Source organism: Knufia obscura (genome assembly GCF_036327395.1).
Source record: "Knufia obscura strain CCFEE 5817 isolate CBS 148926 chromosome Unknown scaffold_9, whole genome shotgun sequence".
NCBI classification, from domain to species: Eukaryota; Fungi; Ascomycota; class Eurotiomycetes; order Chaetothyriales; family Trichomeriaceae; genus Knufia; species Knufia obscura.
In genome coordinates this window covers 872,659-894,639 of record NW_027042695.1, presented here as the reverse complement: position 1 = coordinate 894,639, position 21,981 = coordinate 872,659, and the positions used below count along the sequence as shown (strand labels likewise).

The 21,981-nt window shown below is 50.6% G+C and overlaps 12 protein-coding genes across 12 annotated transcripts; 9 read left to right on the top strand and 3 right to left on the bottom strand.

Moving 5' to 3' along the window:
• Position 1: 1 nt before the first annotated feature.
• Positions 2–2,206, bottom strand: PMZ80_007666 (uncharacterized protein; the record flags this gene model as incomplete). Its single annotated transcript, XM_064876072.1, has 1 exon — positions 2–2,206. One exon carries the CDS (start codon positions 2,204–2,206, stop codon positions 2–4), a length of 2,205 nt encoding a protein of 734 aa, XP_064728336.1.
• A 605-nt stretch (positions 2,207–2,811) lies between these two features.
• On the bottom strand, positions 2,812–3,487 carry PMZ80_007665 (uncharacterized protein; the record flags this gene model as incomplete). The annotated part of the gene is made up of 3 exons (XM_064876071.1): positions 2,812–2,821; positions 2,878–2,909; positions 2,957–3,487. The coding sequence occupies 3 exons, from the start codon at positions 3,485–3,487 to the stop codon at positions 2,812–2,814; spliced, it is 573 nt and encodes a 190-aa protein (XP_064728335.1).
• An 813-nt stretch (positions 3,488–4,300) lies between these two features.
• Positions 4,301–5,120, top strand: PMZ80_007664 (uncharacterized protein; the record flags this gene model as incomplete). The annotated part of the gene is made up of 3 exons (XM_064876070.1): positions 4,301–4,424; positions 4,477–4,574; positions 4,623–5,120. 3 exons carry the CDS (start codon positions 4,301–4,303, stop codon positions 5,118–5,120), a joined length of 720 nt encoding a protein of 239 aa, XP_064728334.1.
• A 308-nt stretch (positions 5,121–5,428) lies between these two features.
• Positions 5,429–6,910, top strand: DIA4 (Serine--tRNA ligase, mitochondrial; the record flags this gene model as incomplete). Its single annotated transcript, XM_064876069.1, has 1 exon — positions 5,429–6,910. The coding sequence occupies one exon, from the start codon at positions 5,429–5,431 to the stop codon at positions 6,908–6,910; it is 1,482 nt and encodes a 493-aa protein (XP_064728333.1).
• Positions 6,911–7,527: 617 nt separating this feature from the next.
• On the top strand, positions 7,528–9,264 carry PMZ80_007662 (uncharacterized protein; the record flags this gene model as incomplete). Its single annotated transcript, XM_064876068.1, has 1 exon — positions 7,528–9,264. One exon carries the CDS (start codon positions 7,528–7,530, stop codon positions 9,262–9,264), a length of 1,737 nt encoding a protein of 578 aa, XP_064728332.1.
• A 959-nt stretch (positions 9,265–10,223) lies between these two features.
• PMZ80_007661 (uncharacterized protein) lies at positions 10,224–10,988 on the top strand (the record flags this gene model as incomplete). Its single annotated transcript, XM_064876067.1, has 4 exons — positions 10,224–10,573; positions 10,624–10,752; positions 10,802–10,841; positions 10,893–10,988. The coding sequence occupies 4 exons, from the start codon at positions 10,224–10,226 to the stop codon at positions 10,986–10,988; spliced, it is 615 nt and encodes a 204-aa protein (XP_064728331.1).
• A 346-nt stretch (positions 10,989–11,334) lies between these two features.
• Positions 11,335–12,537, top strand: PMZ80_007660 (uncharacterized protein; the record flags this gene model as incomplete). The annotated part of the gene is made up of 3 exons (XM_064876066.1): positions 11,335–11,944; positions 12,009–12,170; positions 12,227–12,537. The coding sequence occupies 3 exons, from the start codon at positions 11,335–11,337 to the stop codon at positions 12,535–12,537; spliced, it is 1,083 nt and encodes a 360-aa protein (XP_064728330.1).
• Positions 12,538–13,596: 1,059 nt separating this feature from the next.
• On the top strand, positions 13,597–14,051 carry PMZ80_007659 (uncharacterized protein; the record flags this gene model as incomplete). The annotated part of the gene is made up of 2 exons (XM_064876065.1): positions 13,597–13,599; positions 13,692–14,051. 2 exons carry the CDS (start codon positions 13,597–13,599, stop codon positions 14,049–14,051), a joined length of 363 nt encoding a protein of 120 aa, XP_064728329.1.
• A 1,354-nt stretch (positions 14,052–15,405) lies between these two features.
• PMZ80_007658 (uncharacterized protein) lies at positions 15,406–17,115 on the bottom strand (the record flags this gene model as incomplete). The annotated part of the gene is made up of 1 exon (XM_064876064.1): positions 15,406–17,115. The coding sequence occupies one exon, from the start codon at positions 17,113–17,115 to the stop codon at positions 15,406–15,408; it is 1,710 nt and encodes a 569-aa protein (XP_064728328.1).
• A 938-nt stretch (positions 17,116–18,053) lies between these two features.
• PMZ80_007657 (uncharacterized protein) lies at positions 18,054–18,728 on the top strand (the record flags this gene model as incomplete). Its single annotated transcript, XM_064876063.1, has 1 exon — positions 18,054–18,728. The coding sequence occupies one exon, from the start codon at positions 18,054–18,056 to the stop codon at positions 18,726–18,728; it is 675 nt and encodes a 224-aa protein (XP_064728327.1).
• Positions 18,729–19,175: 447 nt separating this feature from the next.
• PMZ80_007656 (uncharacterized protein) lies at positions 19,176–20,366 on the top strand (the record flags this gene model as incomplete). Its single annotated transcript, XM_064876062.1, has 2 exons — positions 19,176–19,965; positions 20,218–20,366. 2 exons carry the CDS (start codon positions 19,176–19,178, stop codon positions 20,364–20,366), a joined length of 939 nt encoding a protein of 312 aa, XP_064728326.1.
• Positions 20,367–20,422: 56 nt separating this feature from the next.
• Positions 20,423–21,853, top strand: PMZ80_007655 (uncharacterized protein; the record flags this gene model as incomplete). The annotated part of the gene is made up of 1 exon (XM_064876061.1): positions 20,423–21,853. One exon carries the CDS (start codon positions 20,423–20,425, stop codon positions 21,851–21,853), a length of 1,431 nt encoding a protein of 476 aa, XP_064728325.1.
• Between the last annotated feature and the right edge of the window lie 128 nt (positions 21,854–21,981).

The window sequence follows — 21,981 nt, the reverse complement described above, 5'->3', positions numbered from 1 at the left end:
TCTAAGACTTCTCCCCACCCCTCTCAGCATACCTCCCCCTCCCCTCAAGAGCCCTCAACGTACTCTCCCTCTTCAGTCTCTTCCGCTTCTCTTCTTCGTCTTCAGCCCCACACTCCTCACACAAGTGCTCCACCATGAATGTGTTCTTAGGCACCTGGTACGTGACCTTTCTCACGCTGTCTCCTTTGGCCACGGCCACGTAGTTTATCTGCCGATCTGCATCTCTGCTGTTGTCCTTGTCTGAACTTACACCTTTGATCTCGTCCTTGTCACTGATCTGAGATGCTTCAACAGTACGACTAGCGTGTTCAGCTGTTAAGGAGTATCGTTCTTCGTTGTCGGGGCTGTTCTTGAGTATTCGATTCCAGAGTTTCGTAACGGGTTGGTCTGTGATGCTGGAGAGGTCTTCGACTTGTTGTTTGAGGTTTTCGTAGCGTTGAGCGGGGGTGAGCTTTTCTGCTTCTGCTTGGGGTGGAGTTGGGTCTTTTGGGGTGGGGTGCGGCGATGGAGATGTTGGAGGTTTGGGTTTTGGACCGGGGCGGAGGATCGCTGGTGTGTCGTCAGGAGGTCGTTGTGTCGGTAGGGGTTTGCTATTGGTCTTGATACCTGGACCTGTCGTTTCGGGTATTGTTGGTAGCGAAGCCGAAGCCGAAGCTGGAGCTGGAGCTGGAGCTGGAGGAGGGAGATCGGTCGGGTTAGGTGTGAAGTGAACCCTCGGTGGTGGGAGTGCCTTCTCTGCCGCCGAGAATTGCACCTTCGGTGGTGGAGGGGGTAGAGTCTTTCTGTCGAGGTAGGAGCGTGTTATTGCGCGGCGGATTGGTGGACGTTGGCGCGATTGTGCAGGTGCAGACCTCGCTGGTGACGTTTGTCGGCGTCGTAACTTGGGAGATGACGATGGTGATGTGAGCTCTCCTTGCTCCTCTGATAAGCCTTCTGTATCAACTATGGGTGGAAGGTTCTTCACGCTTTCTGGTAGGGGTTTCCGTGGTGGGATCCAAGCTGGGTCGCGTGTTGGTTTGAACGCGAGTGTCTCGACGTTGAGTTGTGATTGTGCGATGGGAACTGGCTTTGGATGTTGGAGTGCTGATGCACGGGAGGAGCGGGAGGCTGTGAATGCGGGTTGTTGCTCGAAGTGTTCAGCTGGGGCGCTAACTTCTGTTTCGGTGAACTTACTTGGTCTCGGAGTCGTGAGATCTAGCGGTGAGTAGTCATTGTGTTCTTTTTGGTGAGTTGTCTCTGGCTTTTCGTCAGTAACCGCGCCATTGCCAGTCCCAGTTATCTTCTGCAACGCCGTCTGATCATCCAACGAGAACTGCGAAACGCCAGCTCGCTTATCGTTGTAGATTCCTTGAGCCCGATTGCGCCCCTGCAGGGTTGCTATGTATGAGTTTTCGGGGTGGATTCTGAGGAAGGCAGGTACTGGCTTACCTTTACTGCGCATTCCGCGGACTGCTGCGAGTTTCTTCTCGAGGTAGGATGCTAGTTCGTCCATGTTTGAGCGGAGTTGTGTTGTTTGTTGTCGGGAAGTGGTTGATAGGTTCGAGGCCAGCTCGGATTGAATGATTGCTCGCGTTTGCTTGCGTAGCGTCACTGAGGATGGAAGCTCGAGGTCGTCGCTGGATGTGCTTTGACCTGAGGTTTTCCGGACGTTCAAGCGAGATGGGAGGGCTGATAGGAGGGAGTCGTCCTCGGGTGTTGTATTTGAGCCACATGGTGAGGAACTTTGTGCTCGATGCTCAACAAAGGAGTCGTTGTTGGCTTGGTGAGGCTCGTGGTTGTATGTAGCGCTGCTGTTGTCTGGAGGCGAAGAGAACAATGCCTCGTCTTTGTTCTCCAGCTCCTCATCGCTGCTCTCGTCAAAGAAGCTGAATGGCTGCGCTTCTCGAGGAAGGTAGGCATTGTCTTGGAACGGATATTGAGTGATGTACTCGAGGTCCCAAGGATTCTTAGCATCCTCAGTGAGCTGAAATACACCCCCAGACCTACCAGCCGACCTCCGTATCTTCCGCCGAGTTTGCCGGTCCATGGTCAGGTCGATATCGAATGGTGAGGACGAGCTTAACATCTCGGCGCTCATGAAGGCGTAAGTGGTTGGTTGTATGTGGTTGATGTGAGATGTTCCTGACTCGGGGTTCGAGTTTCTGGAACTGTGTGCTCTGGCTCGATGTTTTGGTGATGGAAGAAGTATTGGTGTAGAGTTCGCCATGATGGTATGAGCTTCTCGTTGATCAAGGCACTGATGCGGCTCCAAGTGAGGGTGAAGTTATGAGTGTACTCGGACACGCGACTGGCGACATAAGGCTGCCAAACTGCCATTGTTGACGCGACCGACCTCGTTTGACTGGCCGCAAAGTGGTGCCCAGGCAACAAGTGATATTAGCAAGCTCCCAGGCGTCACGAGGGATATGAGTTCCAAACGCACGGAAATCGTGAACGGCAGGCGTCGTTTTGACGCGATCTGCGCGAGTCACGAAGACAGCTGCTGGACGAAAGAGCTCAGCTGATGGTTAGTAAGGCGGTTGGGAAGGAGAGCAAGGGAATTGGGACAACGACATCACGCGAAGTAAGAAAAGTAGGAGAAGTGGCCAAGGGACACATTAGAGAAACAGACCTCATTTTCTTCATAAGAGGTACCTCACCTAATAGCCCTACAGCCTGCATGCAAGATCTTCCAGAGCTCGTTCGACATATCTTATGTAAGTTCTCTGGTATCCATCCCAGAACTTGATGGCCGGAATTCTGTGATCGTGCATTATCATCCTTGTCATCAACTTCCCGAGGTCTCAAGATCAAGGATACACATTTGCTTGTTTACCCCCCTCTATCGAAGTCAGCACTCTTCGCCAAGAAGCTTCGATAGCCAAGAGATGTGCTTACCGTTGACGTTGCTTCTTGGCCTTTTGTTCTCCCTGGAGGCCATTAGTCACTGCCCATCTTTTTATACTGAAATACGTACTTTGGACTTTTTGTTGTTTTTCTTCTTCTTTGTAACAACCTCGTTGCCCTGCTGCGGCTGAATTGCATGCTTCGAGGCCATGAGAGCTTGTTGTTCTCCTACAGCGACCGCTTCTCCCTCTACACCATATTCGGTATTTGCTGGCATTGTTTCGTGGCCTTCAACAATCGGTGATTTGTCATCGACTTCAGTGGCGGCTAACACTTGCTTCTCGGGCTCCGTAAGGTATTCGGTGATTGAGTGCTGACGCTGATCGCTTTCAATGGGTATATTCGGGGTGGGATCCTGGGAGGTCTCCGATGGCGAGGGCGGCAACTTGCCTATGCTTTCGAGTACCCATTCTTGATTGATAGCATAGTAGACGACGATTGCTGTCAGACCTGCCACGACTAAGCCATGGATGGCGAGCTGATAGAGGTAGGTAAAATCTTGTCCGATCGAAAGGATCAACGTGAGGAGTCCCGTGGCGAGATATGCACCAACGAAAGTCCCCAGAATCTGTGTAACTAGTGTTGGGAGTTGATCCGCCATGTTTTGAGATGAAATGAGACACAATCTTCGGGTAACAATATTGAGATTGTCGAAGATTTTTTGTGTGTCTGAAACGCTGATAAATGTCTAGAACAAAAAGTTCTTTGCCTGTTTGCAACAGGTGAAGGCCCTTTAACCGATAAACGCTTTTACCTCAGGTTGGCAGAGCATATTCGTGAAACGAGTAATTGTAGCAGGCATCATAGTGAAAATAGTGAAGAGATGTTCGTCAAAATATCTGGCTCGTCTGGTACCAATGTTTACAGTGACCAAAGTAGGCCCAGAAGCTTTGGTAGCTGTCAATGTAATTCGATGTAATTGCAATAACAGCAGATTCTTGGAGTCTATGTTGTTGCTACTGATCGTGAGCTGAGATCTTACTAGACGCTGCAGAGACGTTGGTCAAGTGAAGGAATTGACAAGGCCTGAATGGATTAAGATCGAGCTCAAACCTTCGCAGATGGTGGTGACTAAGTCTCAGCCGTCACACAGCTGATAGCACACATGATCAGCTAGGCAGCACACCTTATTGCGTGTGCACGTTGAATCTTGCATTAAGGTGTACGAGAAATAGATGAGCTTTAAGTTGGGAAGGATCATGGATGTCATGCAGTTGCACCGGCCAATCATTCAAGCGCGAAGGTCATCTCAAACATTTCAGATGCGGACTTTCCCCGCAGAATACTGTTCATATTAATCATACACGCGAAGCAGCAGGCATATCTGATTCAAATCGCTTCTGCTCTGCTCTGCACTTGATCTTTCTTCTGCAGCGTTCTCGTGTCAACTTTTGTACTACTACAGCATTTCAATATGGCATCCGCTACTGGAATTCCGGAGCACAATCCTGCACGAGATGAAGAAGAGCCTCTTCTGGGCAGGCCTGGAGATGTGACCCAGAAGCCGGAGCAAGGCTTCCAATGGAACGTCCTCACAGGTAGAGTCTCTTGGGCGTAATTTTGAAGCCATTGACTAACTATCCGGGATAGGCACAGCAACGATAGCTCAAGCGGGAGCATGGATCCTGACAGCGCTCGTCTGGGCTGCTGTATTCGAAGCAGACTTCATGTTCTTCTCTTACCATCCAGTACGTACTCTTGAAGCTGTAGGTTATTGTGCTGACCATCTTTTGTAGCTTCTCAACTCTGCAGGCATTCTCATCCTTGTCCAATCGATCCTCCTTCTCCAACCAACGACGACTCAGAAGCAGAAAGTGCAGGGCACATACATCCACTCAGGCCTGAACTTCGTTGCTCTGGGTCTGCTCATTGCAGGACTGGTCATTATCGAGATGAACAAGGCATCACATCCCAAGACACGATTTCAGAGCACTCATGGCAAAGTGGGCCTCGTGGTGTATATCCTGCTGTTTCTGCAGTTCCTGATTGGAGTTGCCCAGTTCTACTTTCCCAATGTGTTCGGATCGGTGGACAACGCGAAGGCGATATACAAATATCACCGTATGTCTGGCTATGTCATTGTTGTTCTCGCAACAGTCACCATCTGTCTCGCAACACAGACCGGCTTCAACGAGAATGTTCTGCACATGCGATTGTGGGCTGTGATTGTGGCAAGCGTGCTGATTGTTATGGGCTTGGTACCGAGAATCAAGAAGCGCAAGCTGGGGTTGTAATCAGTGGATCGAGACATTGGGAGGCACAGGTAGGGTCCAGTAGCAGATGGGTAGGAACTCGGTAGGCCTTGGGTCAGGCCTCATAGTGTATGACCAGTCTCTTCACTTTTAGCGAAGCATATTCTCGCGTAGATACCATTTGGCGCATGTATCGAAATGCTTTTCTCTAACACCTGGTAGAATAAGTAGAAGTGAAGGTTCCGCTGACTACGAGATCTTCAAGTTGTTGTAGGCAAGCTCCACCTGCGGACAGATCAATTGGCATGTGATGCGACGCGGCTCTCATCTCCAAAAATCATCTTCCTTCAATGCTATCATGTTCACGGCGCGGTGTTGCGCTTTCAAGGCAACTGACCAGAAATGCATCATCAGATGCCCAGGTCTCACATAATGCCAGACCTGCTACTGCCCCCAAGCAATTCCCAGACTTGAAAAGCATCAGGAACAATCCGGAATTGTATTCGCAAAATGCTGTACTACGAAACTACACCAGACACAAGCACAGCCCGCAGTCAATAGCAGCGCTTTCACAAAGGATTTCCGATATCAACAAAGATCTTGTGCAACCTCGACGAGAACTGAAAGCCCTGGAAAAGAAATTCGGTGCGGCTCGTGCATCGAAAAAGGATGAAGAAGCTTCAGTGATATATCCGGCGATACAGGGTCTGAGGAAACAAGTAGATGATGCTAGTTTAGAGCAGGAAAGTGCGTCAGAGGAAGCAGCGAATCTAGCTCTCGCTCTGCCGAATCTCACTTCGAGTCAGACACCTACGAACGGCGTGCCCAAAGTTCTGCAGTACATCAACTACGACCCAAATAGCCCACCACAACCGAAAGCTGGCGCCGACCATTCAGCCATTGGACAAGAGCTTGGTATCCTCGACTTCTCATCGGCTTCTACGACCACTGGCTGGGGTTTCTACTACTTCCTAGACGAGGCAGTTCAGCTTGAGCAGGCATTGACACAGTATGCCTCATCTGTCGCGCTGCGACATGGTTGGAAACTGGTCACACCGCCATCTTTAGTCTACTCACATATCGCAGATTCGTGTGGCTTCCAGCCCCGAGATGCAAATGATGAGCAGCAAATATGGCAGATCGCTCAAGCAGAAAGAGATATTGGCAAGCCTAAGCGCAGTCTGGCCGCTACGGCAGAAATTCCTCTGGCGGCGCTGTATGCTGACAAGGCTATACACGAAGACAAGCTCCCACTGAAAATGATCGGCACGAGCAGATGCTACCGTGCAGAAGCCGGTGCTCGAGGCGTTGATACAAAGGGTCTATACCGGGTGCACGAGTTCACTAAAACGGAGATGTTTGCATGGACAAATGCTCCTACAGGCGATGATTTGACTGAGGAAGCCTTGACGGAACACTCTACAAAGGTGTTTGACGAAATGGTCAGCATACAGACCGAGATACTTTCGTCGCTGGGTCTGCCATGTCGTGTGCTGGAAATGCCATCGAATGATCTCGGTGCTTCAGCTTTCCGCAAGATCGATATCGAGGCGTTCTTCCCATCGAGGTTAAGCCGTGACGAAGGCTGGGGAGAGCTGACGTCCGTGTCCATCTGCACTGATTACCAGAGTCGAAGACTGAACACCCGCATACAAGATCGTGCCGGGTCTCGCACGAGGTTTCCTCATACTATCAACGGAACCGCCATGGCCGTGCCGCGGGTCATGGCATGTATATTAGAAAATGGTTGGCAACCAGAAGAGGGCTGTGTTGTTATACCTGGGGTGCTCAGACCTTTCATGGGAGGAGCAGAAAAGATTGGACCGAAGTGAGTGGCTGTCGTTCGAAGCACCCTTATCTTGAAGACGACCGCGCGTCATGAAACAGACATTGGTTGTAATATTCTGCTTCCTCAGCTTAGTCACGATCTGATAAGGCCACACCCTGTCATATCAGTTCCGAGTTCGGTAAGCCATGCCTATTTCAGTGTGTAGCCGTCTTACCTCAAAATTGTCATCTTCTTTGCCATGTGGTGTCAGATCAAGTCAAAGCACAGGACGACCAACTTATAATGATTCTCTTGTTACTTGTTCTTCTCAGAAGCCGATTCCATCTCGTGCCTTCCGCCGTTGCTGATACATAAATCACTAACCTGCAACGGACATTGGTCCTTTTGCGCCATCTATGTCACATTGACTCTCCAGCAAGCCCACCGTTCTTCGCTTACACATGCAAGCAGCTGAGGCCAGATAGTACACAATTCATATGCTAATGATATGCAAATGGCTCGTATATCTACCGAGTCATTCGTCAGCCTACAAAGCTACAGCTTGTCTAGAACCTGCCAAAACTATACGCACAGCTCAACGCACGCACATGATGAGCGTCGTCTCATGGACTACTACATCTGACCCGCAACTTCTACTAGAGCTCCCAAATCCAGCTTCGGATGCCCGATCAGCCGCTGAAGATTGTGCAGCACAAGCACTCTGCCAAACAAAGCCAGACTCTAGACGCCCCAGAGAAATCTGCACCGTCTACGCAGTATCGTCCGCTATTGTTCGTACACCGTGATCAAGAAAACCTGCAAGGCGTGCGGAATGCAGAAGAGCTTGAGCGGATCAAACAGCACCTCGCTCGACGACATCGAAAGAAACACAGAGGTCACCGAAAGCTCGAAATACACCCTTCTATCAATCGAATCTTGCACCAAGCTTTGCCCGATGACAAAGACGATCAGCATGCTAACGAAGACGCAACGTCTCTTGTACACACGAGCGATGGGATCACAGGAACATCCCAGAGCGTGAACGTCCCATACACAGAGTCATTGATCAGGAGCGCCCTGAACGCAAACGTGATCAGTGATGGCACACTTGATCCCTTTACTCCTCTTCAAGAATCAAGCTCAGAAGTGCAGAGATTACTGTTCCTGTACTGTAGGCATCTCCGGCCTCTAGCTAGGGCAGTCTCATCGGAGTGGGACTGGGCTGAGAATTTGGGAGAAATTCAGTCATCGCAGATGCTGACACTTGCTATCGCAGCTTACGCCTCGGCCTTCTTCACGGGATTGAAATCCGGGGCCAGAGGCATCGCTTTGCCGCCTGTGCCGGAAAGAGGTCGACAACTCCTATGGCCTATGCCAACATGGTTTCGCTTCCAAACACAAGCTCTCGGTCTCCTCAACATAGCGCTTCTCGATCGGGAGAAGACGGCTGCAACCCAGGTTTTCCATACCATTGTCGTCTTGTTCCGGCTTGCAGTGCTTTTTGGAGATGGACTGACGGCCAATATGCACTTCAAGGCTCTGCGGCGGGTGGCGCAACTGCACGGACGAGACGTGGAAGACATCAGTCGAGAGCTCGCGGTGACGAAAATCAATTTCATCACTGTTTTCTTGTATAAAGCAGCTTTGATAAAGAGGAAACAGCGCGCTATCACAGAAGAACATCCAGACTATGTTATCGAACCTGACAGAGACAGATGGACCGACGAGAAAGAGTGGAACAAATTTCAAAGTATGCTATTTGGCCGGTCGCTCACATGGAACGCGAGATCGCCCGGATCAACGCTTCAGACAGAAGCACGACTCAACATCCTCCGTCTCGACACTGATGCCGCGCAACTACCTGAAGCAGAGTTCTTCAGAATGGTCCAGATGTACCAAGTCGCTTTGTACCTGTGGAGCCATCTCACGAATATCGCTTTCGACCCAAGTTCTCCTAAGATCCGATATCACACCGAAGAGCTTGAACAGTACCTCCAACAGCCTGACATAGAACATGTTGAAGACAATGCACCGAAAGTGGTGTTCTTCTTGTTCTTTGTCGGCGCTTTCTCCTCGCGAGGGCTCGCTGCCTGGAAGTGGTTCATCAGGCAATTAGCAAGATCACGCATCCAGGTTTGGTATATGCGTGATGTGTACGCCGAACTTGATGGCCACTGCGATCCATCGCATTGCATGCCTGTTCTACTCGAGGAGATTCTGACGGAGATCAGACAGGTCAAGCAAGGCAACGTGACGATAAAGAAAAGCGACCTCTACCAAGGAGGCTGTTACCGCAACCCAGACCGTGGGCCGACCCCGATGTCGTACTCACCTGACCTGGATATACCAATACGAGATCTCGAAATTATCGACAGGCAGCAAATTCAGGATGACCTCGGCGCTCTAAATCCATTCTGATTGCTTGTCAGCCACAACTTAGTTATGTGCCTCGAAGTGATATAGCCATGCAAGCTGGTCTGGAGAAAATTCGGACAGTTGTGGCATAACACAAGTCTGCTATTCAGTCTCCCTAGGTTCTGGACATGGCGTTTCCCCGAAGACTGAACCAGCCTTTTTGACCCTGGTACTATGCAGGGGCACCTGTCAGAGGAAATTACATGATGTGTCGCATTTTCAGCTCGTCTTCCATCACACATCCGAGACTGTGCTGCGAGAAGCAACACGGGTCGTAGCTTCAAAGCTGAGTTTGCAACGAGTACTCTTCTGTTGGCGCCATCTGCTCGTTGAGCTACGGTATCGCGTCGCGTATTAACAGATATGCAACTCGAAAAGGAAGGAACGACTTCGACTAATTTTAGGTCATCCCAATTCGGCTTAGCGCAATTATATCCGCCCCTTAATTTCTCGGCCTTTGACAGCAGCTGGTTGTTGGAGCGAACATCGCACTTGCAGTTCTGCAACACACAGGAGCGAGACCGTTACTGACCGGTCTGCAGCCCTACACGCTGTGGTAGTCGTATGGAATCGACATGCGACTGCCCAATGCGGTAAGGTTTTTCTTCGAAGAGAAACACTTAAGTGCTAGTGAGCCTTCGTCTGTTACAGATCGAACCGGTCAGCCCTTTTGGGCCAGTTGGCTTGCTACATACATGACCTTGAAATTGCACCAGGCAGACTCCTGCTACTAGTATGCCAAGAACGATCTTCATATGATAAACATGCACAGAATTCGACCACGATGAACCCGTCCTTCCTTCGTTGAGTTGCTGCTTGCTTCCACGAACTCCTGCATTCCTGAAAGCAAAGCCATTCTTTCACTGTCCGTCAGTCCTTCAGCACAGTCGTTTTCACTCGCCTAGTTCACACACAGGCCACACACAAACACATCAAACAATCCAGTTGTTTCAACCTCAACAATGGCTCAACAATACCAGGCGTACTCGAAGCCTACGTACGACGACTCGTCCGCACATGGTCCTCTACAAATTCACTCACCACCACCTCCAAACTACGCACACGCGCCAGATTCTTACCCCGTACACCATCCCCAGCAGAACATGTCCAACATGACGACGCAACAGCCGGCCGAGTTCTATCGAGCCCCACAACCGATGAGCGAGAAGCCACAATTAGTTGCACAAACTCATTCACACGAGCACGGGCATAGCCACGTCCACGGACCAAAGTTTGGGAACAAATGGACTTTTGGCCTGTTCGACTGCTTTTCGCCGCTCTCCACGTGTTGCTTGTCATGGTGGTGCTCGTGGTATGTAGCCACGATGCTGTCGTGGTTCTGACTGCTGACTCGACTCCCAGCTTCCTCTTTGGAAAAACATACGATCGCGAACATGGAAAGGGTGAAACGAGTGGATGCAATGGCATGTGCTGTGCGTGGTATTGTGCTGCTTGCCTCGGCTTCCAGTCTTGCCTGCAATGCATTGTGAGGTACGTATTTCGCTCACTATAGGGAATCATGACTAAGCAATATTCACAGAACTCAACAACGAGAGAGACACGGTATCGAGGGCAGCAGCGTGAGCGACTTTTGCCTCTCGTTCTGGTGCTGTTGCTGCACTCTTATTCAGGAAGAGAAGGAAAGTATCGTACGAAACACAGGTATTGACCCGAAGACGAAGGTTGCGTACCAGCCACTCCCTCAAGGCATGGAGTACCCAGCATGATCGATGTGAGGTGTCTTTTCGAGGTCACTGTGTTTGCTCGAGATCTTCACTTTGGCATCCCCACCTTCACTTACCCTGCAGCTGCCTAACGATTATGGAGTGTGGCGTTATTTCGATGTTGTTTTTACTAGACTAAGGGGACCTCGCTGTCGATTGGTTGAGCTTAGCGTGCTCAACGATGAGGTCAGGGTGTTATCACATCTACCTTCATTGCCGACAAGATCTTGGTTCCTTCTTCATCGTCCTTCAAACACCTTGATCTAACAGCGAGACAGCTTTCCTCATGCAGGACAAGAGCCTCTTGATCGTTTTACGTATACGATCTGAGCTATTGCTAACCATCAAGATGAAGCATCGCCCGACCGAAAGTGAACTCGAACCTCCAGCAGTCGAGCCTGGCGAGGAAGTTATCGTCTTCATCGTTGGACAGTCAAACCCGCTTCGAAGTGCCTTGCACAAGAACCTGATCATGGCCGCCTCCCCAGACTTTGCCAATCAGTATGCCCAGCTACCGAAGAATATACCCGATCCACCATACGTGATTGATGACATAGGACCCAGTATCTTCCAAGTTGTCTGGGATTGGCTGTATCTACGAAGAATTGGCAGCGACTACAACACCAGCCTTGAAGATGACCACTTCTGGTTCCGCGTGTATAAGATGGCCGAACGACTCGATATACTTGCTATAATGCTCACCGCTTACAACAGATTCAAATCCTGCTACAGTCCGAGTTCTAGTTCCCAACAGCAAGCCCAAGGCCGAATCGTCCCATCTGATGCATTCTTACACGAACTCTCTAGCCCTTCTGGTACAAAGATCGTCTTCCGGCACTGGACTGTGGCGCACCTTCTCTGGCACTCGCTATACAGTCCTCACGCCTCGGAAGCCATTCAGGACTTGCAGGCTCAACATACTAGCCTTGCTGCTCAGGTAGGCCAGTTGCTTCCTAAGGGTAAGTTCCAGGGTCTGTGACCTTCCCTGGCAGTGGGTCTTGCTGACTCTTGTGCGACCAAAAGTGATGGCACAACCAGCTGGGCCGGATGGGTGCCAATTGGCACATCCGAATCATGATCCAGGCTTCGCTACCAAGCATGGCCTCGACATCGAAAATCACCGAACCAAGGCGCTGTTGCAAAACAAGCAGTATGTAACACCCAAAGCAGATGTGCGACCTGGTGGTAAGCACAAGCACAGATATGAGAATCACTCGACATATACGCTGACAGAGTACAAGCACGAAGTCCAAGTGTTCGCAGTGAGGCAACGGAGGAAACGACGTACAGTGATGATGAAAAAAGTCTTGTCAAGGAGCATCCTCGTACTCAATCACCCGCGGAGACACTCGTCAACGTTGCAACAGACGACATCCACGATGACCAAGACGCCGTTCGCCCACGACAGAAGAGGAGTATACAATATGCCAGTATCGATGAACCTCAGCCCGATGCTACACCAGATTCTTCGTCAACGGGGAAACGCACGAGACGAGGCAACGCCGTACCCAACTATGCGGTTTTTGACTACTATAAAGAGCGGGGAATTTAAGGGGGTTGAATGGCGCGGATTAGGGATTGGATATTACGAGGGATCTGGTCTATGGATACGGATAAGGAATAACTACACATCCTGCTTCTGACTATATTCTCTGCGTGACGTCTAGTAGGCAGACGAGCTCTGAGGCTGTGCTCTAACCCGAATAAAATTCTGATGAGACAATCGATCCGTCTTATTTCATCTACGCGCAATCTTTTCAAGCGTGAGGTAGCAGACGACTAGCGAGCCTCCTTTCATTCAGCAGCACTTCATACCGTAGCCCCTTCTGTGTTTTCCTAGTTTAGAATCCAAGGAACCCTTCACTTCGTTATAGGCTGCTAGCTAATAGCGCATCTGCTTCTTGAGGGTTTGTAGTACTCTTACCACTTAAAGCCTCCTCGGGGAAACTGGGAAATACGTACGAGAATATATGAGTATACCGCAGTTCAGGTGCAACACTAACTCGTGATAAACTATTTCACCCTCAACGGTAATAGTAGGTACCTTAGAGTGTCAGATGATCCCCGGCTTTCTTCTCCGGTACCCCTGCACCAAGCAACCACAATCAATCTGAGGCTCAGATACGGCAAATCCAGTCACCGCGTAACGCAGAAAACGTGCCTCAAACTCAGGAGAAATTCGTCCGCGCGCGCCTAGCTCCGTCTCCAACCACCCACAATGCGACCCAAATCCCTGTCTCTCAGCGCCCCCAGCGAATCAGTAAACGACCTGCCACTCGATTTCCGGTCGCCTACCCAATGGCCGTGACGTCAAGTACAGTGCCGAAACAGCCCTCCAGTGCAAGTTAAGTTACCCAGTGCGACCACTGCATCTGAGACGATGCGACTGTATCACTACACACCAGATCTACCGGAATTTGTTCTCTTTCTTGCATTGATACTTTGATAGCGACAGTATCCTGCGCTTACTTTGAACTCAATCTATAACTAAGAGTTACTGTCCGTTGATCTGCGCTTATTGAGCACCTCGGCTGTTACCCAGTAAACAGCGCACGCACAACAACGGAGCAACCGCGAAACCATCTACCTCAAACCACAAACTCCTGTCGCAATGGTAAGATAACCCCAGCGCTTGCACTTCACTACACGCCCTGCCCAACACACACACAACCACAGCCCCTACCAGTCCAAGCTAACACCATCCAGGCCCCCTCCCCACCCCTCCCTCCCACCCCCCTCCTCCCCGAAACTCCCACACACACCCTCGCCCTCCTCCCCCGCCAAGCAACCTCAACCGTAATCCAAACCATCGGCGCCTCCCCCACCTCCGTCGCAACAACATCCTGCAGCGGCCAATACACAAGCGGTGCCCTCGCCGGCGCAATCATCGGAACCTTCTTCGGCACGATATTACTGCTGTATTTGATCAATAGTTTGCAGAATAGAAGGAAGCCGGAGGTTACGGTTATTGAGAAACGGACGAGGAATGGGGGGAGTCGGCGGCATAGGAGTCATAGTGGGAGTAGTAGTGTTAGGAGGCCGAGTAGGGTTTATTCGACGGGGTAGATCTTTCAGGAATTCGGGATCGTGAATACGGTTTATGATGGGGTTGGAATGGGGGGTTATTTTCAGACTCGATGTGTTGATTTGGGGCTTTGAGCATAGGCGCAGGCGCATAAAGGCGGACGGGATCTGTGAGAACTTAGTTCGAGGATATACAACGAGGATGATGCTCACGTCAATCTCCCTGGTAACCAGTGGTCACTTGCCCGGACTGGCTACAAGACAGAACAAGATATGACACACAAACATACACATATTAAAGCGACTTTATCTACACTAGCACATGCACTATGTGGCACGGGAAACTCGACCCCTTCACGGTGGAGGACGGATATAACAACAACCGAGTTTTCAGGTTGGACATACAGCAACCATCTCGTGGACTATTACATCCCCATTCCTCCATGTGTCGCACAGGTCGATCACAACAAGATTCAGCATAACGGCGCTGCTCAACCGCCGTAGTACGAGCGCATGCAAGGTGAATGACAACGGTCTTACTTGGTGTGAGCGCGGTGTTATTCTTGCGCAGGACTGAGACAGCAGCAGTGGAAGCAGGACTTGGAACGATGGGACAATGTGCAAGGAAGACGAGACCTATAGGTCCATGCGGATAATACGTCGCAAATCGAAGAGTTTCGAGACGGCCAAGGGACCGCGCATTTGACAAACGATGATATATATTAGATACAAGCTGCTGGTATATGCAGACAAGATACGGAATACATGTGAACAATTTCATATCATTCTGTTTTCATTCCTCGTGGTCAGGGAACGACTTCATCTGTATTTTACCCGCTCAAGAAATATGGCAGACGGTGTAGGCGACTTGTGGAAAGTGTATTGTGGTACAGCGAATGCTTCGTGAAGAACAATGCAGAAATACAAAGCCGCGCCTGAAACGTGTTATCATTCCCATTTGGCGATGACTTTACTGTGATGATCTTATCCTTGCGTTCGCCTTGCGCCGTGAGGCTCTGAGAGACGAGTATCGGGACACGACCACAGAAGGTGCTTCTCATAATGTATGAATACCTGCTCTGCTAGCGTTTCATAGGGTATGGGCAAGGCGCGAATGTTCCTCTCGGTCACACAAACTAGCAGCGCCCGCAATGTCTTGGGTGTATGACAGGCGTTCATCCATTGTGCGGGCAGCATCAGTAATCGTCCGACTTCGAGTATGCAGTGCACTCCTTCAGCTGCCGATATGATGGAAGAGAGGCCTGCTTGACCGCGGATGCTGCGCGAGATGGCCGTCGGCCATGGCACAAAAGCTCGTCTCCACATTACCGTAGTGAACCATGCTGGCTCTATGGATGGCTTGAAGTCACGGAAGCATATTCTATACTCTTGCTTGTTACCAGAGTCCCAAGGCGCCTTGGTCAAGTTGCCAGGCTGGGCATGTATAGCGGTTTAGGCGTGTGCCAAGGGACGCTTGGAGTGTCTTGAGATATCTTTTGTGCTTCTTCGGTGTGAGCGTCATGAGGTGGGATTGTATCCGGGTAGGACCGCGTTCATTAGACCAAAGAGGTGCGAAACCTTTGGGGACGTGAATCTGAGACAGATTTGGCAGCTGGTCTTGAACCAGTGGAAGTCTCGTCAACTCTTGGACGACAGCATCGTCAGTAGTGAGAATTCCGAAACTTTGTAAAGATGCAGGAAACTTGTGTAGAAACTGGCCACCTGGGGAGGGGAGCTGTAGCCGACCGGCACGGACCTCAGCGGGCAGGAGATCGTAGGTGTCACATACGAAGTGTTGTAGCTTGCTAAATTCCTGGAGAGTGACAATAGGATCAGATCGTGCTCCGTTGAAATAGTGGTCGTCATCGTGCTTCAGCCCAATGTAGAGATGTCGCAGTGTGGTTCTGTTGTGCCGAAGCGCTCTGATGAGCTCCTGCGCTGTGATGGGCTGCTGTCGATGCTCGTATAGGCGCCGTCGGGGGAAGAAATTGGTGCTGTACATCAATGACTCAAGTTTTGGAAAGTGTCGACATACTCGCTCCATATCAACTTCCTGGAACAAGCACCTCCATAGTTCCAGGCGTAGAACGGAGCTGTAAACATGAACGTCCTCAGATATGGGCGGGGCTACCCTGCAATACCCCAAGATCACTTGTTCGATGTTTAAGAATGGCAAGACCAGGCGCAGAAGTCTGAAAACGCTGTGAGTCTCGCGATCTTCGAGACGTAATGTCTTTAGAGCAGCAAGCTGCGGTATCTTTCGCGTCAAGCCGTTTAGAACTGATGGCTCGAGGTGGGCGTGAATTGGAACCTGAAGGTCTTCCAAGTTGTGAAGCATATCTAACAAGCGCTCGATAATGATCGCAGTGAGCTTCGATGCATCGGAAGTGATCATGCCCCAATTTCGGGTGTCTGAACGTGTTGTTCTACCGCCTTTGCCGAGAACAAGATGCTTCAACGGGGATGCACCAGCATCCGCAGCTTCCTTGGGCCACATCGAGCAGAAGCTGATCTTCTTGACCATCAGCGCAAGATATGGTTTGGTGAGCACAGTGTGAGCGAAAGCAATTTGCTGCTTGCCATTCTTGAAGTCCGCGACCTCGTACAGGTATGGTAGCCCAATGGAAGCAAATTTTCGCGATACAAGGCAGAAGTCATATAGGTGCTTGTTGTGTCGCCCCCATGGTAGAGTGCCCGGGCGATCCGGCTCTAGCACCAGCTGTTGACATATGAGCAACAGGATCTCATTTGGCATGCATTCGAGGTTCGCCACAGGGTGTAGACTAGGCCCAAGGGTGATGGGAATGACCGAACCATCATCGCCGCTGCTGTTGCTGCTGTTACTGTCGTCGCTGTCGTCGCTGTCCTCGTTGTCGTCGCTATCCTCGCTGTCGTCGCTATCCTCGCTGTCGTCGCTATCCTCGCTGCTCTCGCTATTCTCGCCGCCCACTACGTCGTCAATATCGTCGCTATCATGGCTGTTGTCGTCATCGTCTTCGTCTTCTTCTTGTTGCTTGGCGAGGATTTCCTGCACATCTGCTCCAGTTCTTGGGTCTTGCTCTATTTGTTCTTTGGGGCTTTTCCTAGTCGCTCGCCGGTCAGACATATCGAATCCCGAAAGGCGTGAAGGTGTGATGGTCGTAAGCAAGTTTGGGATAAGGAGAAGAGTAGATGATGATCAGAGCTGTAGAGACGACATTTTATGTGACGCGTTTGCAGTGAATGTCAGAGTGCCTCCGAAGGGCGTGCGGTTTGTTCGTGCTTGCACTTTGCCGGATATCACGTTAAAGTCTCACTTGCGCAGTGAAGGTCTACTGGCTGAAGCCTGTCATTCAATTTTTGAACGCCGACAGGAAATTATGCTATCAGATCGAAGTACATACCTTTGTAGCTTTTCCATTCTGGGATCGGACACTTCAGAATATCGGAGTGAAAGTCATCAGAAGCTTCACTGGAGCAACCTCCATACCAGAACGGCCATTCGAACAAGCACCTGGTAGCTCACAAGGCAGTTAGCAGCGCCATGAAACGCATACGTGTATGTTCGTCGTATTGTACCACATCCTTGCGGATCTCTGGATTCATTTTCGCTAGGCCACGCAGATCTTGCTGTCGATGGTGGATGTTAATTATTTCAGCTTCCTTGGTGATAACGCGGAATATCTCTACATCGCGCCTTCCTGTCGCAATACCCATCGGTCACGGCGTAAAGCAGGTTAGTTGACGTGACCAACTTGAAGGGGGTAATCTTTGGCGTATGACATAAGCAAGCCGATACGGTATGTCACATGTCAGCCGGGTGATCTCCGGCCGAGCTTTTCTCCCGGTCGCGGCTGCAGAACTTGATGCCGCCGGCAGCCTTCAGGCACGCACGTGGGTAGGCATGAGTCGTCACTTCCTCAATTGTTCCACCCACTTTGTCTGTCACGAGCTCTTTCTTCTCTTCATATGAGCCACCGAATTTGGCGTGCATTCTCACCCACACAATACATCCGCATCTTCTTCATAGTCAATATAACCGCATTCGCAACCACAAGAGCAATAATGGGAGGCAAGAAAGGCGGCGAGAACACAAAGAAGGCTGCGGGCAACGCGAAAAAGGCCGAAGCAGCTTCCAAGAAGCAAGCAGAAGCTGACTCCCGCAATGAGGCAGCTGAGAGCGCTCAGTGGGCTAAAGGTGGGAAAGATGAGTCGAAGAAAGCCGATGCTGCAGCAAAGAAGGCAGAGGTTGCAGCGAAGAAAGCCGAGCGGGATCGTCTGCTAGCTGAAGAGGAAGCTTCACAACGTGCCACGCCAAAGGCAGCAAACAAGAAGACTGCAGAGAAAAAGTCCAAAGGTACACTCGACCTGTCACAACTCGATGATGAACCTGCTTCCAAGAAAGCGGCCACTCTCAATGCCACCGGTATCGACAACGCGCTCGATGCTCTGGATCTTACGGCCGACTCGAATCAAGTCAAACTGGAGAGACATCCCGAGCGAAGGTTCAAGGCTGCCTATGCTCAATTCGAAGAGCGAAGGTTACCTGAGATCGAGCAAGAACATCCCGGTCTCAGGAAGAATCAGAGGGTGGAAATCTGCAGGAAAGAGTTCGAACGAAGCCCAGAGAACCCTTTCAACCAGACTGGCAATGTCCGTTACGATGCTTCCAAGGAAGATCTTGCTGCGCAGAAGGCTCGCATCAGAAGTGGTGTTGAGACCAGACTTGGCGAGAAATGAGTTCAGTAACGACTACACGACGATCATGATACGATTGACATCAGGGCGAGGCAGACCACGATACACCAAGTACAGACTTTCAGTTAGGACCGGAATCGTCGTGCTCTACACGATACCATGGCTGGGTTTGCATTGCATCATAGTCTATGGCTCTGTCATGCTGTTCCATGCCGTGTCGTGGTGTCCTTCCAGCATTGATGCTTCGAACTAGCAAATCTGACGTGCTCGAACTCGCTGCAAACAGTTGTGCCCTTTGTTCGTCAGATTTATTATAGCATTTAGCATTAAATGTGCGGAACAACCCTCAATGTGCTTTGCTTTCTCGGAGTCTCGCAAACATCCGTGCGCTCGATCAAGATCGTTCGTACATGAGCAAGCACAAGTCTGGATCAGCGCGTCAAGCACTCTACGGCACATCCTGCAGTCCAATTGACGAGTCACATCGGTATGACCGCTATCCCGGTCGCAAACACAGGCAAGCGCCTGAGCGATGACGATGCAGGAGGTCCAAGCAAGAAACCCAGAACTTCCGAAACTACTCCTCAACAAGACGCTGCTGCAATCCGAGAGAAGAGGCTCTCGAACCGTATGATTAATAAATCACAAGGCAACAGAGCCTCAAGAACGCCACGACCACTATCAGACCCGGGTCCACGAAGTACACCACAAGGTGCCACTGTGCAGCACGATATGATACGGTTTCCTGGCAGCTCTGCTCAGATCCATCAGATCCCGGCAGTCGGTATCAATTCAATCTCTCCTTCTACTAGCGCACCGAAGATCACGCCAGCAAAGTCCACCAATAATGACACGGCACAAGCATTGACTTCAGGTACGGTCGCCGGAGATGTGCTGAATGCTCCTGTTCAACACGGAAAATCTGCTCATACAGGTCATACGGTGATACCACCTGTGCGTGGGTCGATTGGCGACAAGTTCGATCCTCCGCCTCAAGTTGACAGTCACTTTAAGCACATCGTGTCGCAAACGTTCGCGCATAAGCGAGGCGAACCCTCGGGCATCCCAAGCGAAGGCAATCAGTGCTTTCGCAATGCTTTGCTGAGCGCGCTCATCAATTCTGATCGCTTCGATGCCTATGTCCAGGGGTGGCACATTCCCAGTGAATATCGACAAATATCTCGATTACAAAGAAATCGAAGCCATCTGCTACATCATTTATGTCTGATACGATCCAGTGCAGACATCGGCCGAGCCGCTTTACGAGATACTGTTATAGGTAGCAAAGGTGCACCTGGACTCTGAAGTCAACATGCTACCCCGATAGGTCTTCAAAGTCTGCCGAACAGGATCTTCCTCGTGGTACTTGGGGTGACTGTTGCGGAGACAAGAACAATACTCAACAAGACCCCGCCCATTTTCTTGACTGGCTCTTTCAGAACATGCACGCGCAGCTGGGCGACCCAGCCAATCTGAATGTCTTCCAGGATTCAATTCTACAACAACGATTTAATTGGGTAACGCAGTGCAGGAGGGTACGTCGAATCATTTGCCCGTCCTGCGGGCCGGATCACCCCATCCGATTCGGACTTGAGTCAGACAGGATACTGCGGCTTCACATACCGCGAAAAGACGAGAGTACAAGGGCCTGGCAAAAAGGCATCTCACTCGAGCGAGTAGTACATGAAAACATGCAGGATGAAGTTGAAGATATCAAGTGTACCAGATGTGACAATATGCACAAATGTAAGCGGGATATGAGATTCCAACACCCACCACCAATGCTCGTGATTATGTTACGGCGCGCTGTACAGACGAAGAAGTACAATGGCAAGGATGCGAAGGGCAAAGACACATACTTTCTCAATGCCTGCAAAGACATGTCAGCGGTCAAGGTGTGTGAGACACTTGATGTTAGTCGCTGGCTCAACCCACATGAATTTGGTCGCGGTAGCAAGATTCAATATCGTTTGGCTGCAATCACATGCCATTCTGGTAAGGACCCCGTCCGCGGGCACCATAAGTCATTCGTTCGAGGAGGGAAGAATCGTGACAAATGGTACGAAGTGAATGACGAGAACGTAACAGAAAGGGCACTTTCGTACTTCGACGACTCGAACCCCGACAAGCATACATTCAGAACGAGGTCGACGCCATACTTGCTTTTTTTCGACAGGGATTTCTCCAGTGAGAAAGTTGTTCCTGGCCGACCTCATAACAACCTTGCCATGAACGTACGACCAGTTGGCAGTCGGGCTGGGCATTCGCCAGTATCTACTGCTGCAAATGTAAAAGCGTCGGCTGTGTCGCAAGGTGCTTCAAAACCGGCAGCTCAAACTAGAGAGGTGACCACGCCAAGCACACCAGCGGAGACTCCCCAGGATGGATTCGGTCCAGGTGTTCAACAAGCGGAGAATGGCCAGGCTTTGACTGTGGCCAGTCTGACATCGAAGACAGGTGCTGGCATGGACCCCGATAACCGATCCGAGGCAATTGAAACTCATCAGGCAGTGGCACAGATCGCCGCTGCGGGAGATACCAGCGGCGGCCAACCATCACTCCAAGAGCAACAAGCTCTGCCAGATAAGGAGCAAAATCAAATGCAAGGAGTATCAGCCAATATGAACGAAAATCAGGCTGCAAATAACGATGGGCCTGCCACTAAAGATGATCAACAGGCTGGTCAAAGCGTCGATAGGCAGGCTAGCGATAAAGGCGTCCAAACAAACGACCAGGACCATAAAAAGCATGATGGTACAAATGATAAAAGAACGCTGATACATGTTGACACTTTTGATGGAGATGAGGACTGGCCAGCGGCAGAGCTTGACACAGCCATTCGTATTGGCGATACATGGTTTCAGATGCCTAAACATGTCATCAAGTGTTTCGATAGGAGGACACCGCGCGAGGTCGAGATCAAGGCCACTCTCAAGGTACCGATAGGCACAGCAGGCAACGGTATCGAGCCGATGAAGCGCAAGGCTGTGCATATTGACCTCGCCGAAGCGTATGTCGATGCGGAGGTGGAGCGGCGTAAAAAACCGAAGACACTCGAGGATGGGGAAGCCCAGCTCACAGCGCCGCCTGGCTGGACTGGCAGGTGGTCGGGTGCTCGCCGCTCGAATCGTCTAGCTGAAAAACGCAAGCGAAAGCATGTTGGTTGAGACTCTGAAAGACTATCAACAGCAATGTCGACAGGCAATCAGGAGAACAGGTCTTTCAATCAGAGCCAGGCTCATAGAGTCATCGACCATTGGTCAATGTTGCGCACATATCTACTTCGTTGTCTTTG